The sequence below is a fragment of the Pristiophorus japonicus genome, chromosome 2 (genome assembly GCF_044704955.1).
Source record: "Pristiophorus japonicus isolate sPriJap1 chromosome 2, sPriJap1.hap1, whole genome shotgun sequence".
NCBI classification, from domain to species: domain Eukaryota; kingdom Metazoa; phylum Chordata; class Chondrichthyes; family Pristiophoridae; genus Pristiophorus; species Pristiophorus japonicus.
The window spans coordinates 360,124,334-360,138,335 of record NC_091978.1 but is presented as its reverse complement, the minus strand read 5'-3'; the positions used below and the strand labels follow the sequence as shown (position 1 = coordinate 360,138,335).

Here is a 14,002-nt window from a genome sequence, read left to right as displayed (position 1 = left end):
GAACCCACAACCTTCTGACTCAGAGATGCAAGGCTCTGAGGAGGTTGTCAACTGAGCCACAGCTGACACACAATTATACGAGGCAACTTTCCTTGTGTTGTGAAGTATTGTATTGCAGCGTATTCAAAGTTTTGATGTTTACCTTATAGTGATGGAGACCAGCGCAAAATGGGGAGCGACCTTGTGAGTGTTGATGTGGAAGCAGCCAGGGAAATATTTGGGAAGCTTACCGCAGAGGACTGGATTGTCAACAGGGTAAGTATTTGCAGTGTCTCGTTGAGATGGTTAAATAATTCATGTTTTCATAGAGACATAGAAACATAGAAAATAGGTGCAGGAGTAGGCCATTTGGCCCTTTGAGCCTGCACCACCATTCAATAAGATCATGGCTGATCATGCAACTTCAGTACCTCATTCCTGCTTTCTCTCCTTATCCCTTGATCCCTTTAGCCATAAGGGTCACATCTAACTCCCTTTTGAATATATCTAACGAACTGGCCTCAACAACTTTCTGTGGTAGAGAATTCCACAGGTTCACAATTGTCTGAGTGAAGAAGTTTCTCCTCATCTCGGTCCTAAATGGCTTACCCCTTATCCTTATTCTGTGACCACTGGTTCTGGACTTCTCCAACATCGGGAACATTCTTCCTGCATCTAACCTGTCCAATCCCGTCAGAATTTTATATGTTTTTATGAGATCCCCTCTCATTCTTCTAAATTCCAGTGAATATAAGCCTAGTCGACCCAATCTTTCTTCATATGTCAGTCCTGCCATCCCGGGAATCAGTCTGGTGAACCTTCGCTGCACTCCCTCAATAGCAAGAATGTCCATCCTCAGATTAGACCAAAACTGTACACAATATTCAAGGTGTGGCCTCACCAAGGCCCTGTACAACTGTAGTAAGACTTCCCTGCTCCTATACTCAAATCCTCTCGCTATGAAGACCAACATGCCATTTGCCTTCTTCACCGCCTGCTGTACCTGAATGGCAACTTTCAATGACTGATGTACCATGACACCCAGGTCTCATTGCACCTCCCCTTTTCCTAATCTGTCACCATTCAGATAATATTCTGCCTTCCGGTTTTTGCCACCAAAGTGGATAACCTCACATTTATCTACATTATACTACATCTGCCATGCATTTGCCCACTTACCTAACCTGTCCAAGTCACCCTGCAGCCTCTTAGCATCCTCCTCACAGCTCACACTGCCACCCAGCTTAGTGTCATCTGCAAACTTGGAGATATTACATTCAATTCCTTTGTCCAAATCATTAATGTATATTGTAAATAGCTGGGGTCCCAGCACTGAACCTTGCGGTACCCCACTAGTCACTGCCTTCCATTCTGAAAAGGACCCGTTTATCCCGACTCTCTGCTTCCTGTCTGCCAACCAGTTCTCTATCCATGTCATTACATTACCCCCAATATCATGTGCTTTAATTTTGCACACTAATCTCTTGAGTGGGACCTTGTCAAAAGCCTTTTGAAAGTCCAAATACACCACATCCACTGGTTCTCCCTTGTCCACTCTACCAGTTACATCCTTAAAAAATTCCAGAAGATTTGTCAAGCATGATTTCCCTTTCATAAATCCATGCTGACTTGGACCGATCCTGTCACTGCTTTCCAAATGCGCTGCTATTACATCTTTAATAATTGATTCCAACATTTTCCCTACTACTGATGTCAGGCTAACTATAATTCCGTTTTCTCTCGCCCTCCTTTTTTAAAAGTGGTGTTACATTAGCTACCCTCCAGTCCATAGGAACTGATCCAGAGTCTATAGAGTACTGCGCATCCATTGCAGTGTGTGAAATACATATCTACATTATCCACCTTACAGCATTTAGTTTTGTTAATTGTTCACACTAAATGAAATGATTAAAATTGGAGTTATGAAGCTAGATGAAACAACCTAATATTCTAAATATAAAGGTAGAGACTCCACACCCAGTACCATTTTTAATAGAGAGTCAACTGGAACTTGAATACCCCATGCCTTCTCCGTGCTCATCTTGTCCATGAGACCAACATGAGGGAAAAATCTACTTAATCTTGTCCTCACCAATCTACCTGTCGCAGATACATCTGTCCATGACAGCATTGGTAGCAGTCACCAGTACACAGTCCTTGTAGAAGTACTCCATAGATTCAGCCAGGCAATGACTATCTCTAATCACCGCCCCTTGACATTCAATGGCATTACCATCGCCGAATCCCCCACCATCAATATCCTGGGGGTCACCGTTGACCAGAAACCTAACTGGACCAGCCACATAAATACTGTGGCAACAAGAGCGGGTCAGAGGCTGGGTATTCTGCAGTGAGTGCCTCACCTCCTGACTCCCCAAAGCCTTTCCACCATCTACAAGGCACAAGTCAGGAGTGTGATGGAATACTCTCCACTTGCCTGGATGGGTGCAGCTCCAACAACACTCAAGAAGCTCGACACCATCCAGGACAGAGCAGCCGCTTCATTGGCACCCCATCCACCACCTTTAACATTCACTCCCTCCACCAACAACGTACCCTAGCTGCAGTGTGTACCATCACTGCAAAACAGCTTTTTAATCAAAGTCACAAATGGCATCCTTCGTGATTATGACACTTGCAAATTATCCCTCCTCATCTTTCTCGACCTGTCTGCAGCCTTTGACATGGTTGACCACTCCATCCTCCTCCAGTGCTCCTCCTCCATTGTCCAGCTGGGTGGGACTGCACTCGCCTGGTTCCATTCTTCTCGATCCATTTGTAGCCAGAGAATCACCTGCAATGGCTTCTCTTTCCCCACCTGCACTGTTATCTCTGGGGTCCCCAAAGATCTATGATCTATCCTTGGCCCCCTTCTATTTCTCATCTACATGCTGCCCCTTGGCAACATCATCGGGAAACACGTCAGGTTCCATATGGAAGAAAGAATGAGACTTACATTTATAGAGTGCCTTTCACAACCACCAGATGTCTTAAAGTACTTTACAGCCAGTAAAGTACTTTAGGAGTGTAGTCACTCTTGTAATCTGGGAAACAAGACAGCTATTTGCGCACAGCAAGCTCCCACAAACAGCAATGTGATAATGACCAGATCATCTGTTTTTGTTACGTTGTTTGAGAGATAAATATTAGCCTGGACACCGGTGACAAATACCCCGCACTTTTTCAAAATAGGGTCACGGGATCTTTTACATCCTCCTGAAAGAGCAGGCGGGGTATCGATTTAACGTCTTATCCACAAGACGGCACTTCTGACAGTTCAGCACTCCCCTGAAGTGTCAGCCTCCATTTTATGTGCTGAAGTCCCTGGAATGGGACTTGAACCCACAACTTTCTGATTCAGAGGCGAGTGTGCTGCCCACTGAGCCACAGTTTCCATATGTATGCTACACCCAGCTCTACCTCACCACCACTTCTCTCGACCCCTCCAATGACTCTAAATTGTCAAACTGTTTGTCCGACATCCAGAACTGGATGAGCAGAAATTTCCCCCGACTAACTATTGCGAAGACCAAAGCCATTGTCTTCGGTCCTTGTAACAAACTCTGTTCCCTAGCAACCGACTCCATCCCTCTCCCTGGCAATTGTCTAAGGCAGCACCAAACCATTCGCAACCTTGGTGTTGTATTTGACCCCGAGATGAATTGCCAACCACATATCCGAATCATCACTAAAACCGCCTATTTCCACCTCTGTAACACCGCCCGCCTCCGCCCCTGCCTCAGCTCATCTGCTACTGAAACCCTCATCCATGCTTTTGTCACCTCTAAACTTGACAATTCCAAAGCACGCCTGGCCGACCTCCCATCTTCCACCCTCCATAAACTTAAGCTCCTCCAAAACTCGGCTGCCCATATCCTAACTTGTACAAAGTCCCGTTCACCCATCACCCCGTGCTTGCTGACCTACGTTGGCTCGCAGTTAAGCTCAAATTGTCATTATTGTTTTCAAATCGCTCCATGGCCTCTCCCCTCTCCAACTCTGTAATCTTCTTCAGCCCGACAACCCTCCGAGATATCCGCACTCCTCCAATTCTGGCCTCTTACGCGCCCCCAATTTTAATTGCTCCACCATTCGTGGCCGTGCCCTCAGCTGCCGAGACCCTGGGTTCTGGAATTCCCTCCCTAAACCTCTCTGCCTCTCTACCTCTCTTGCCTCCTTCAAAGGCACTCCTTAATACCTACCTTGTTGGCCAAGCATTCGGTCACCTGCACTAATATCTCCTCATGAGGCTCGGTGCCAAATTTTGTTTGATAACGCTCCTGTGAAGCGCCTTGGGACATTTTACAACGTTAAAGGCGCTATATAAATGCAAGTTGATGTTGTTATTCTTATGGCGCCTTTCACATCCCTAGGATGCCCTAAAGCACTTTACACTTGCACTTTTTGAACTCTGTGATGGTGAATTAAGATGAATGAACTAGTTACATATTGGTTCACAATTTCAGTAATCGTCATGGATTTGCTTTACAGATAACTTCAAGCCTGGAGACAAATTTATTTCGAGATCTTAAGATGTTGCGTGGTGATAAAGAAGCATTGATGTTTTACCTGATTCTGCCAGAGTGCTCCGTGATGCAACAAGAGAAGAACCTGGATTATCTGGTTCTGACCTATACGGCAACCATTGCAGTGCTAGATAATGCTTCAAAAAGCACTCTGGGTAAGAGAGCGCACGGCAATCCGCAAAGTAGCTCTTGTGCATTTATTCAGTTAGAGAGATCGAAATAGGTGTGGAGAAAAGGGAGGGTGTCAGTCCTGTAGCGCAGAACTGATCCTTAAAGGGAAGTAGGAATCTGCAATTGTCTGAAACTGGGGGACACTTTTTGTCTTTGGTTATAAGTCAGTTCTCATTTGGTTCGCATTGTTATAAGACCCACCGAATCTCAAATGCAAATAGCACTCAATTCTCCAGTCTAAACTAATTGACATAATTAAGGCCCATTGAACTGGCCCTGAACTTGAAAAGTTCATTCAATTTGCATCCAATTTCCACCCTTCCCTCACCTTCACATATTCCATCTCCAACTCTTCCCTTCCCTTCCTCGACTTCTCTGTGTCCATTTCTGGGGATGGGCTATTGACCACTATAATCCTACTGACTCCCACAACTATCTGGACTGCAATCCCAGTTTCTCCGTCTCCGTCGCATCTGCTCTGACGACGCCACCTTTCACACTAGTGCCTCTGACATGTCTTCCTTTTTCTGCAACCGAGGATTCCCCTCCGCCGTGGCTAACATAGCCCTCGACCGTGTCTGTTCTATTTCCCACACCTCTGCTCTCACCCCTTCCATCCCCCCCCCGCTTCTCAAAACCATTTCAGGGTTCCCCTTGTCCTCATCTTTCACCTCACCAGCCTCCACGTTCAACGGATCATCCTCCGCCATTTCTGCCATCTCCAGCGTGATCTCAGCGTTCCGAAGGGACCACTCCCTCCGCGATACCCTGGTCCATTCTGCAGTCACCCCCAGCACCCCCTCCCCTTCCCACGGCACCTTCCCGTGCAAGCGCAGGAGATGCAACACCTGCCCTTTTACCTCCTCCCTTCCCACTGTCCAGGGCCCCAAATACTCCTTCCAGGTGAAACAGCGATTTACTTGTACTTCTTTCAATTTAGTATACGGTATTCGCTGCTCACGATGTGGTCTCCTCTACATTGGGGAGACCAAGCGTAGATTGGGCGACCGCTTTGCTGAGCACCTCCGTTCAGTCCGTAAGTGTGAGCCTGAGCTTCTGGTCACCTGTCACTTTAATTCTCCGCTCCACTCCCACTCTGACCTCTCTGTCCTTGGTCTCCTGCACTGTTCCACCGAAGCTCAACGCAAGCTCGAGGAACAGCACCTTGTCTTTCGTTTAGGCACTTTACAGCCTTCTGGACTCAATATCGAGTTCAACAATTTCAGAGTGTAACCGCTGCCAATCTTTGGCTCCCTTTCCCCACCCCCCATTTTATGTTTTTTTCTTCTTTCTTCTCGCTTCTGTTTTTCTCTTTGTCTATAATGGCAGCTTGTCATTACTACGCCATTCACACCCTATCCAAATTAATCTTTTTCTGACTTCTATTACTATTTCAATTCAGCCATCATCCCTTTTGTCTCTCTAATTAGGAAAAGGTGAGTGCAACGAGACCTGGGTGTCATGGTACATCAGTCATTGAAGGTTGGCATGCAGGTACAGCGGCGGTTGGGAAGGCAAACGGCATGTTGGCCTTCATAGCGAGGGGATTTGAGTACAGGGGCAGGGAGGTGTTGCTACAGTTGTACAGGGCCTTGGTGGGGCCACACCTGGAGTATTGTGTACAGTTTTGGTCTCCTAACTTGAGTAAGGACATTCTTGCTATTGAGGGAGTGCAGCGAAGGTTCACCAGACTGATTCCCGGGATGGCGGGACTGACATATCAAGAAAGACTGGATCAACTGGGTTTGTATTCACTGGAGTTCAGAAGAATGAGAGGGGATCTCATAGAAACATTTAAAATTCTGACGGGTTTAGGCAGGTTAGATGCAGGAAGAATGTTCCCAATGTTGGGGAAGTCCAGAACCAGGGGTCACAGTCTAAGGATAAGGGGTCAGCCATTTAGGACCGAGATGAGGAGAAACCTCTTCACCCAGAGAGTGGTGAACCTGTGGAATTCTCTACCACAGAAAGTTGTTGAGGCCAATTCACTAAATATATTCAAAAAGGAGTTAGATGTAGTCCTTACTACTAGGGGGATCAAGGGTTATGGCGAGAAAGCAGGAATGGGGTACTGAATGTAGTTGCATGTACAGCCATGAACTCATTCAATGGCGGTGCAGGCTCGAAGGGCCAAATGGCCTACTCCTGCACCTATTTTCTATGTTTCTATGTAATCTCTCCTGCCTTCCACCCTATCACAGACCTTCCCTTGTGTTCTTTCTTCCCCTTCCCCTTTCAATGCCTCTTAACAATCTGTTCTTTCCGAACACTCTCCAGTTCTGACGAAGGGTCACCAACCCGAAACGTTAACTCTGTTTTTCTTTCCAATGATGCTGCCTGACCCGCTGAGATTTCCAGCATTCTCTGTTATTATGTACAAAACACTAGTTGGGCGACAGCTCGAGTTGTGCGTACAATTGTGGTCACCACATTACAGGAAAGATGTGATTGCACTAGAGTGGGTACAGAGGAGATTCATGAGGATGTTGCCAGGACTGGAGAATTTTAGCTATGAGTAAAGATTGGGTAGGCTGGGGTTGTTTTCTTTGGAACAGAGGAGGCTGAGGGGAGACTTAATTCAGGTGTATAAAATTATGAGGGGCCTAGATAGAGTGGATAGGAAGGTCCCATTTCCCTTAGCAGAGTGATCAGTAACCAGGGGCATGGATTTATTAAAGTAATTGGTCGACGGATTAGAGAGGAGTTGAGGAGAACGTTTTTTTCACCCAGAGGATGGTGGGAGTCTGGAACTCACTGTCTGAAAGGGTGGTAGAGGCAGAAACCCTCATCGTACGTAAAAAGTACTTGGATGTGCACCTGAAGTGCCGTAACCTACAGGGCTACGGACCAAGAGCTGGAAAGTGGGATTGGGCTGGATGGCTCTTTGTCGACCGCTGCGGACACGATGGGCCGAATGGCCTCCTTCCGTGCTGTAAATTTCAATGATTCTATGATATTCAACACTCCAGTTGCAAACTCCGACAGGGATGTTATACAAGGGCATTCATATCCTTTAAAATCGCTAACAGTAATTTCTTCGCTCATGTCTTCTGCCAATGATCTATTGCTGGCAGTGTAGTTAATTGCAGAGTAGATAACATTGTGTTTTGTTTTTGATAACTAGCAAAGTGCTGGTCAACCTTGAAATCATCGTATTTGAACAATCTCGCCCAGATGTTTAAGAATCTGGTGGTAACTACGCTTAAACGTCTCCATGTCTTGATGGCAGAAAACCACGGATTGGAGCAGATCATGAGAATGCAATGCACTTCAAAAGCGATCATCGATGTTCTAGAACTATTGTACAACGTAAGTATCTGAAAAGCCAACTACACCCTAAGCAGTCATATCATTTTCTACAGTTTCCTGTATTTCTGTCTTAGGCAAACCTGAAGGCACCTCACAATATCCCCCAAAACACATTCTACATCGATGAGCTTCAGCTTCTGTTTGATCTTCGTTACGACCTCGTGAGATTGAGACTACTTCAACAGCAATTTGTAAGTTTCCAACAATAACCTTGAAAGATGCTGGACCTGGCTTACCAGGGGTGTTGCGCGCTTGTGTGTTTAGATTACCGCGGTGCGAAAGAGCTGTTTCCTTCGCCTTTCCGCCTATTTCCATGACCCTGTTTGCATAAGATCGTTGTGCAGTCACACTGCCACTTGGCAACTACACAGCAACTACAGAGGAATCTCCCTGTTATCAGCCACTGGGAAAGTCGTCGCTAGAGTCCTCCTCAATCGTCTTCTCCCTGTGGCTGAGGAGCTCCTCCCAGAGTCACAGTGAGGATTTTGTCCCCTACGGGGCACAATGGACATGATTTTTACAGCACAACAGCTGCAGGAAAAATGCAGGCAACAGCAGCAGCCCCTTATACATGGCCTTATTTGACCTTACAAAGGCCTTTGACACTGTCAACCGCGAGGGTCTATGGAGCATTCTCCTCCATTTCGGATGCCCCCAAAAGTTCATCACCATCTTCCGCCTGCTCCATGACTACCTGCAGGCCGTGATCCTTACCAACGGATCCATTACAGACCCAATCCACGTCCGGACCGGGGTCAAACAGGGCTGCGTCATCGCCCCAACCCTCTTCTCAATCTTCCTCGCTGCCATGCTCCACCTCACAGTCAACAAGCTCCCCGCTGGAATGGAACCAAACTACAGAACCAGTGGGAAGCTGTTCAACCTTCGCCGTCTCCAGTCCAGGTCCAAGACCAGCCCAAGCTCTGTTGTCGAGCTACAGTACGCGGTCGATGCCTGCGTCTGCGCACATACAGAGGCTGAACTCCAGGACATAGTCGACGTATTTACTGAGGCGTACGAAAGCATGGGCCTTACGCTAAACATCCGTAAGACAAAGGCCCTTCACCAGCCTGTCCTCGCCGCACAGCACTGTCCCCCCAGTCATCAAGATCCATGGCGCGGCCCTGGACAACGTGGACCATTTCCCATACCTTGGAAGCCTCTTATCAACAAGAGCAGGCATTGACGAAATTCAACACCGCCTCCAGTGCGCCAGTGCAACCTTCGGCTGCCTGAGGAAGAGAGTGTTTGAAGACCAGGCCCTCAAATCTGCCACCAAGCTCATGTCTACAGGGCTGTAGTAATACCCGCCCTCCTGTATGGCTCAGAGACATGGACCATGTACAGTAGACACCTCAAGTCGCTGGAGAAATACCACCAACGATGTCTCCGCAAGATCCTACAAATCCCCTGGGAGGACAGACGCACCAACATTAGCGTCCTCGACCAGGCTAACATCCCCAGCATTGAAGCACTGACCACACTTGATCAGCTCCGTTGGGCAGGCCACATTGTTCGCGTGCCAGACATGAGACTCCCAAAGCAAGCGCTCTACTCGGAACTCCTTCACGGCAAGCGAGCCAAAGGTGGGCAGAGGAAACTGTTGTGTATGTAATAACTCGATAGACTGAATACTGTAAACTAACACAGGTACAAAGTTGGCTCTGCTTTATTAAGATCCAAAGCAATTACATTACATGATGGCTTGCCTTCTATACCTGGGCCGCACACACGTGCGTACAGCCCAATGACCTCCGACAGTGGCACCACCTGGTGGCTAGTAACCCCAAGCATACATACATGACATAATCACCCTTTAAGATTTTAGTAACTGTCTTTTTACAAATTGAGATGGTCCGGGGGTTTCTGCTCCTGAGTTGATCGTCTCAGTTCAACTCCAGCCTTGGGCAAGCGTTCTGAGTCTGTTATGACCGGGGGCTGGGTACTCGATCAATGTCAGGGATTGAAAGTCCAGATTCACTGATGACAGCCTGATGACTGTGGATGTTGTGTTCCTAACACAGATGAGACTGCACACAGGGAGGTTAAAGTAACATTGACCTCAGTCTTTATTAAGACACTCCAGAGTGAGGAACAGGCCTTAGGGGCCGGCTTATATACAGTGTTCCCATGGGATGCGCTCCCTGGTGGCGGAACATGGGAGTGCATGCTTTACAGATACACAACATCACTCCCCCACAAAGTCAAAGTGAAAACTATTTACAAGGTGAGGCGGTCGGGAGCCTTTCTTTCCCTGGTGGACCACCTCGGTACAAATGTCTGTTCTGGTGTGTTGGCTGTGCCCTCGCTGGGCTGGCGTGTTGTTGGCCCTGCAGGGCTGCTGGGTGAGCCTGGCCTTGCTGGGCTGTTGAGTATGATGGGTTAAATTTCCTGGTCTGGGGTGGTGTCGTTGATCCTTTGGATGTGTGTTGTGGGCTCGAAAAAGGTGGTGTCTGCTGTGGGTTGTTCAGGGCAGTCTGTGAACCGCAGCCTCGTTTGGTTCAGGTGCTTTCTGCAAATTTGTCCGTTGTCTAGTTTGACTACAAACACCCTATTCCTTTCTTTAGCTATCACTGTGCCTGCGATCCACTTGGGACCATGTCCATAGTTTAGCACATAAACAGGGTCATTCAGATCAATTTCTCATGACACAGTGGCGCGACCATCGTTTACATTTTGTTGCTGCCACCTGATCTCTACCTGATCATGCAGGTTGGGGTGAACCAGCAAGAGTCTGGTTTTAAGTATCCTTTTCATGAGTAGCTCAGCCGGGGGCACCCCTGTGAGCGAGTGGGGTCTCGTGCGGTAGCTGAGCAGTACTCGGGACAGGCGGGTTTGGAGTGAGCCTTCTGTGACTCGTTTAAGCTCTGTTTGATTGTTTGTACTGCCTGCTCTGCCTGCCCATTGGAGGCTGGTTTAAACGGGGCCGAGGTGATATGTTTGATCCCATTGCGGGTCATGAATTCTTTAAATTCGGCACTGGTGAAACATGGCCCGTTGTCACTGACTCTAAGTCAGAGTCAATACCGGGCCACCACACGTGGGATCTGGCTATCGCTTTCATCATTACTATACTGTGTGCTGTGAAGATCCGAGATGATATCTCCCTGCCCTTTTTGTGTAGCACTACGCGGTTACCCCACTACAGGCAGTCTGCCTGAATGGACAGCTCGTCCTTTCGCCGTTGGAACAGCTTGATTAGCTCTTGCATTTCAACGGGGATGCTGGCCCAGCTCCCATGCAGTACACAATTTTTTTACTAGGGACAGCAGAGGATCTTGGCTGGTCCAACTACTAATCTGGTGGGCCGTGACAGGTGATTTATCATTTTCAAACGCTTCCATGACCATCAACAAGTTTGCAGGCTGTGCCATTTCCACCCCCGTGGTGGGCAATGGTAGCCGACTGAGAGCATCCGCACAGTTCTCGGTGCCTGGCCTGATGGTATAGTTATACGCTGATAGCGCGAGTGCCCACCTTTGTATACAGGCTGAGGCATTAGTATTTATCCCCTTGTTTTCAGCGAACAGGGATATGAGAAGCTTGTGATCGGGTTCCAGCTCAAATTTGAGGCCAAACAGGTACTGATGCATTTTCTTTACCCGAACACCCACACTAATGCCTCTTTCTCAATCATGCTGTAGGCCCTCTCGGCCTTAGACATGCTCCTGGAGGCATAGGCGACAGGTTGCAACTTCCCCGCAACATTAGCTTGTTGTAATACACACCCGACTCCGTACGACGACGCATCACATGCTAGCACAAGTCTTTTACATGGGTTATACAATACAAGCAGCTTGTTGGAGCATAAAATGTTTCTGGCTTTCTCAAAAGCAATTACTTGGTTTTTTCCCCATACCCAGTTCTCATCTTTATGCAATAATACATGTAGGGGCTCTAAAAGGATGTTTAACCCTGGTAGGAAGTTACCAAAATAGTTGCGGGGTCCCAGCAAGGACCACAGCTCCGTGACGTTCTGTGGCCTGGGCATATTCCTGATAGCCTCTGTCTTAGCGTCTGTGGGCCGAATGCATTCCGTCGCGATCTTTCTCCCCAAAAACTCCACTGCTGTTGCCATGAAGACGCATTTCGACCTCTTCAGCCGCAGCCCTATTTGATCCAGTTGCTGGAGGACTTCCTCCAGGTTTTGTAGGTGCTCGACGGTGTCCCGACCCGTGACCAATATGTCGTCCTGAAAAACCACCGTGCGTGGTACCGACTTGAGTAGGCTCGCCATGTTTCTCTGGAAGATCGCTGCAGCCGACCGAATTCCAAACGGGCATCTGTTGTAGATGAACAGTCCCTTGTGCGTGTTGATGCAGGTGAGGCTCTTCGAAGACTCCTCCAGCTTCTGCGTCATGTAGGCTGAAGTCAGGTCGAGCTTGGTGAACATCTTGCCTCCTGCCAGCGTCGCAAATAGGTTGTCTGCCTTAGGGGGCGGGTATTGGTCCTGTAGCGAGAAACGATTAATAGTTACTTTATAATCACCGCAACTCCTGACCGTGCCATCACTTTTGAGCACTGGAACAATCGGGCTGGCCCACTCGCTGAATTCCACTGGGGAGATGATGCCCTCGCATTGCAGCCTGTCCAGCTCAATTTCCACTCTCTCCCTCATCATGTGAGGTACTGCTCGCGCCTTGTGGTGAATGGGTCATGCCTCTGGGACCAAGTGGATCCGCACCTTTGCCCCGGAAAAGTTTCCAATGCCTGGCTCAAAAAGGGAAGGATATTTGTTCAGAACCTGGGTACATGAGGCCTCATCGACATGTGATAGCGCTCGGATGTCATCCCAGTTCCAGCAGATTTTGCCCAGCCAGCTCCTTCCAAGCAGTGTGGGGCCATCGCCCAGGACAATCCAGAGTGGCAGTTCGTGCACCGTGCCCTCGTAGGTGACCTTGACCATGGCGCTGCCCAGTACAGTGATGAGCTCTTTGGTGTACGTTCTCAGTTTCGTGTGGATGGGGCTCAGGGCTGGCCTGAGTGCCTTGTTGCACCACAGTCTCTCAAACATCTATTTATTCATGATGGATTGGCTAGCACCAGTGTCCAGTTCCTTGGCTACGGGTAAGCCATTCAATTTTACATTTAGCATTATAGGTGGACATTTCGGCGAAAATGTGTGCACCCCGTGTATTTCAACATCTGCCTCCTCTCTCTGAGACTCAAAATTGCTTTGATCCACCATGGACTGATCTTCCTCTGCCACGTGGTGGTTAGCAGGTTTTGCAGTCTACAAGCTCGTTGGAGGTGCCCCATTGTTCCACAGCTCTTGCAAACATACCCTTTGAAGCAGCATGAATAGGCTGAATGGAAGCCTCCACAACGTCAACAAGGTGTGAATTGCCTTGCATTCAGCCTTTGTTGCGGACTCTGGGTCATCTGGGTCACCTGAGGCCTGCTGGCAGTTGCAGACTCATGGTTTCTGCCCTGTACATTTCTGCTCGCAAACACAGTTCCAGTTAATTTATGAACATTGCTAGCACTTGTGTGCTGAGATTTGTTTGGTGTTATCACTGGTGGGCATAAACGCCTGTGCTATTGCAATGGCCTTACTGAGGGTCGGTGTCTCTGCAGTCAGATGTTTTCGTAGGATGGTCTTGTGGCCAATGCCAGTCCAAAAAAGTTTCTGAGCATCTGCTCCAGGTCGCCATCAAACTCACATTGTCCTGCACATTGCCTTAGCTCGGTGACGTAGCTCGCCACTTCCTGACTTTCAGATCGTTGGCATGTGTAGAACCGATACCTCGCCATCAGCACGCTCTCCCTCGGGTTAAGATGCTCCCGAACCAGTGTACACAGCTCCTCATACGACTTATCTGTGGGTTTCACCGGAGCCAGAAGATTCTTCATGAGGCTGTAGGTCGATGCCCTGCAGACCCTGAGGAGGACCGCTCTCCTTTTTGCAGCGCTTCCTTCTCCGTCCAGCTCGTTGGCTACAAAGTACTGATCTAGCTATTCGACATAGGCTTCCCAGTCCTTACCCTCTGAGAACTTCTCCAGAATGCCCACGGTTT

At 48.3% G+C, this 14,002-nt stretch overlaps 1 protein-coding gene across 2 annotated transcripts in view; it reads left to right on the top strand.

Annotated features, from left to right (window-relative positions):
- LOC139250140 (probable E3 ubiquitin-protein ligase HERC6) overlaps positions 1 to 14,002 on the top strand; it is a 79,701-nt gene that overhangs the window by 27,828 nt on the left and 37,871 nt on the right. For both annotated transcript variants that reach the window (XM_070872688.1, XM_070872689.1), the window contains exons 11-14: positions 150 to 255; positions 4,471 to 4,660; positions 7,801 to 7,985; positions 8,060 to 8,176. In XM_070872688.1, coding sequence (XP_070728789.1) covers positions 150 to 255; positions 4,471 to 4,660; positions 7,801 to 7,985; positions 8,060 to 8,176 — 598 coding nt within the window. The remainder of the gene's footprint in view (positions 1 to 149; positions 256 to 4,470; positions 4,661 to 7,800; positions 7,986 to 8,059; positions 8,177 to 14,002) is intronic.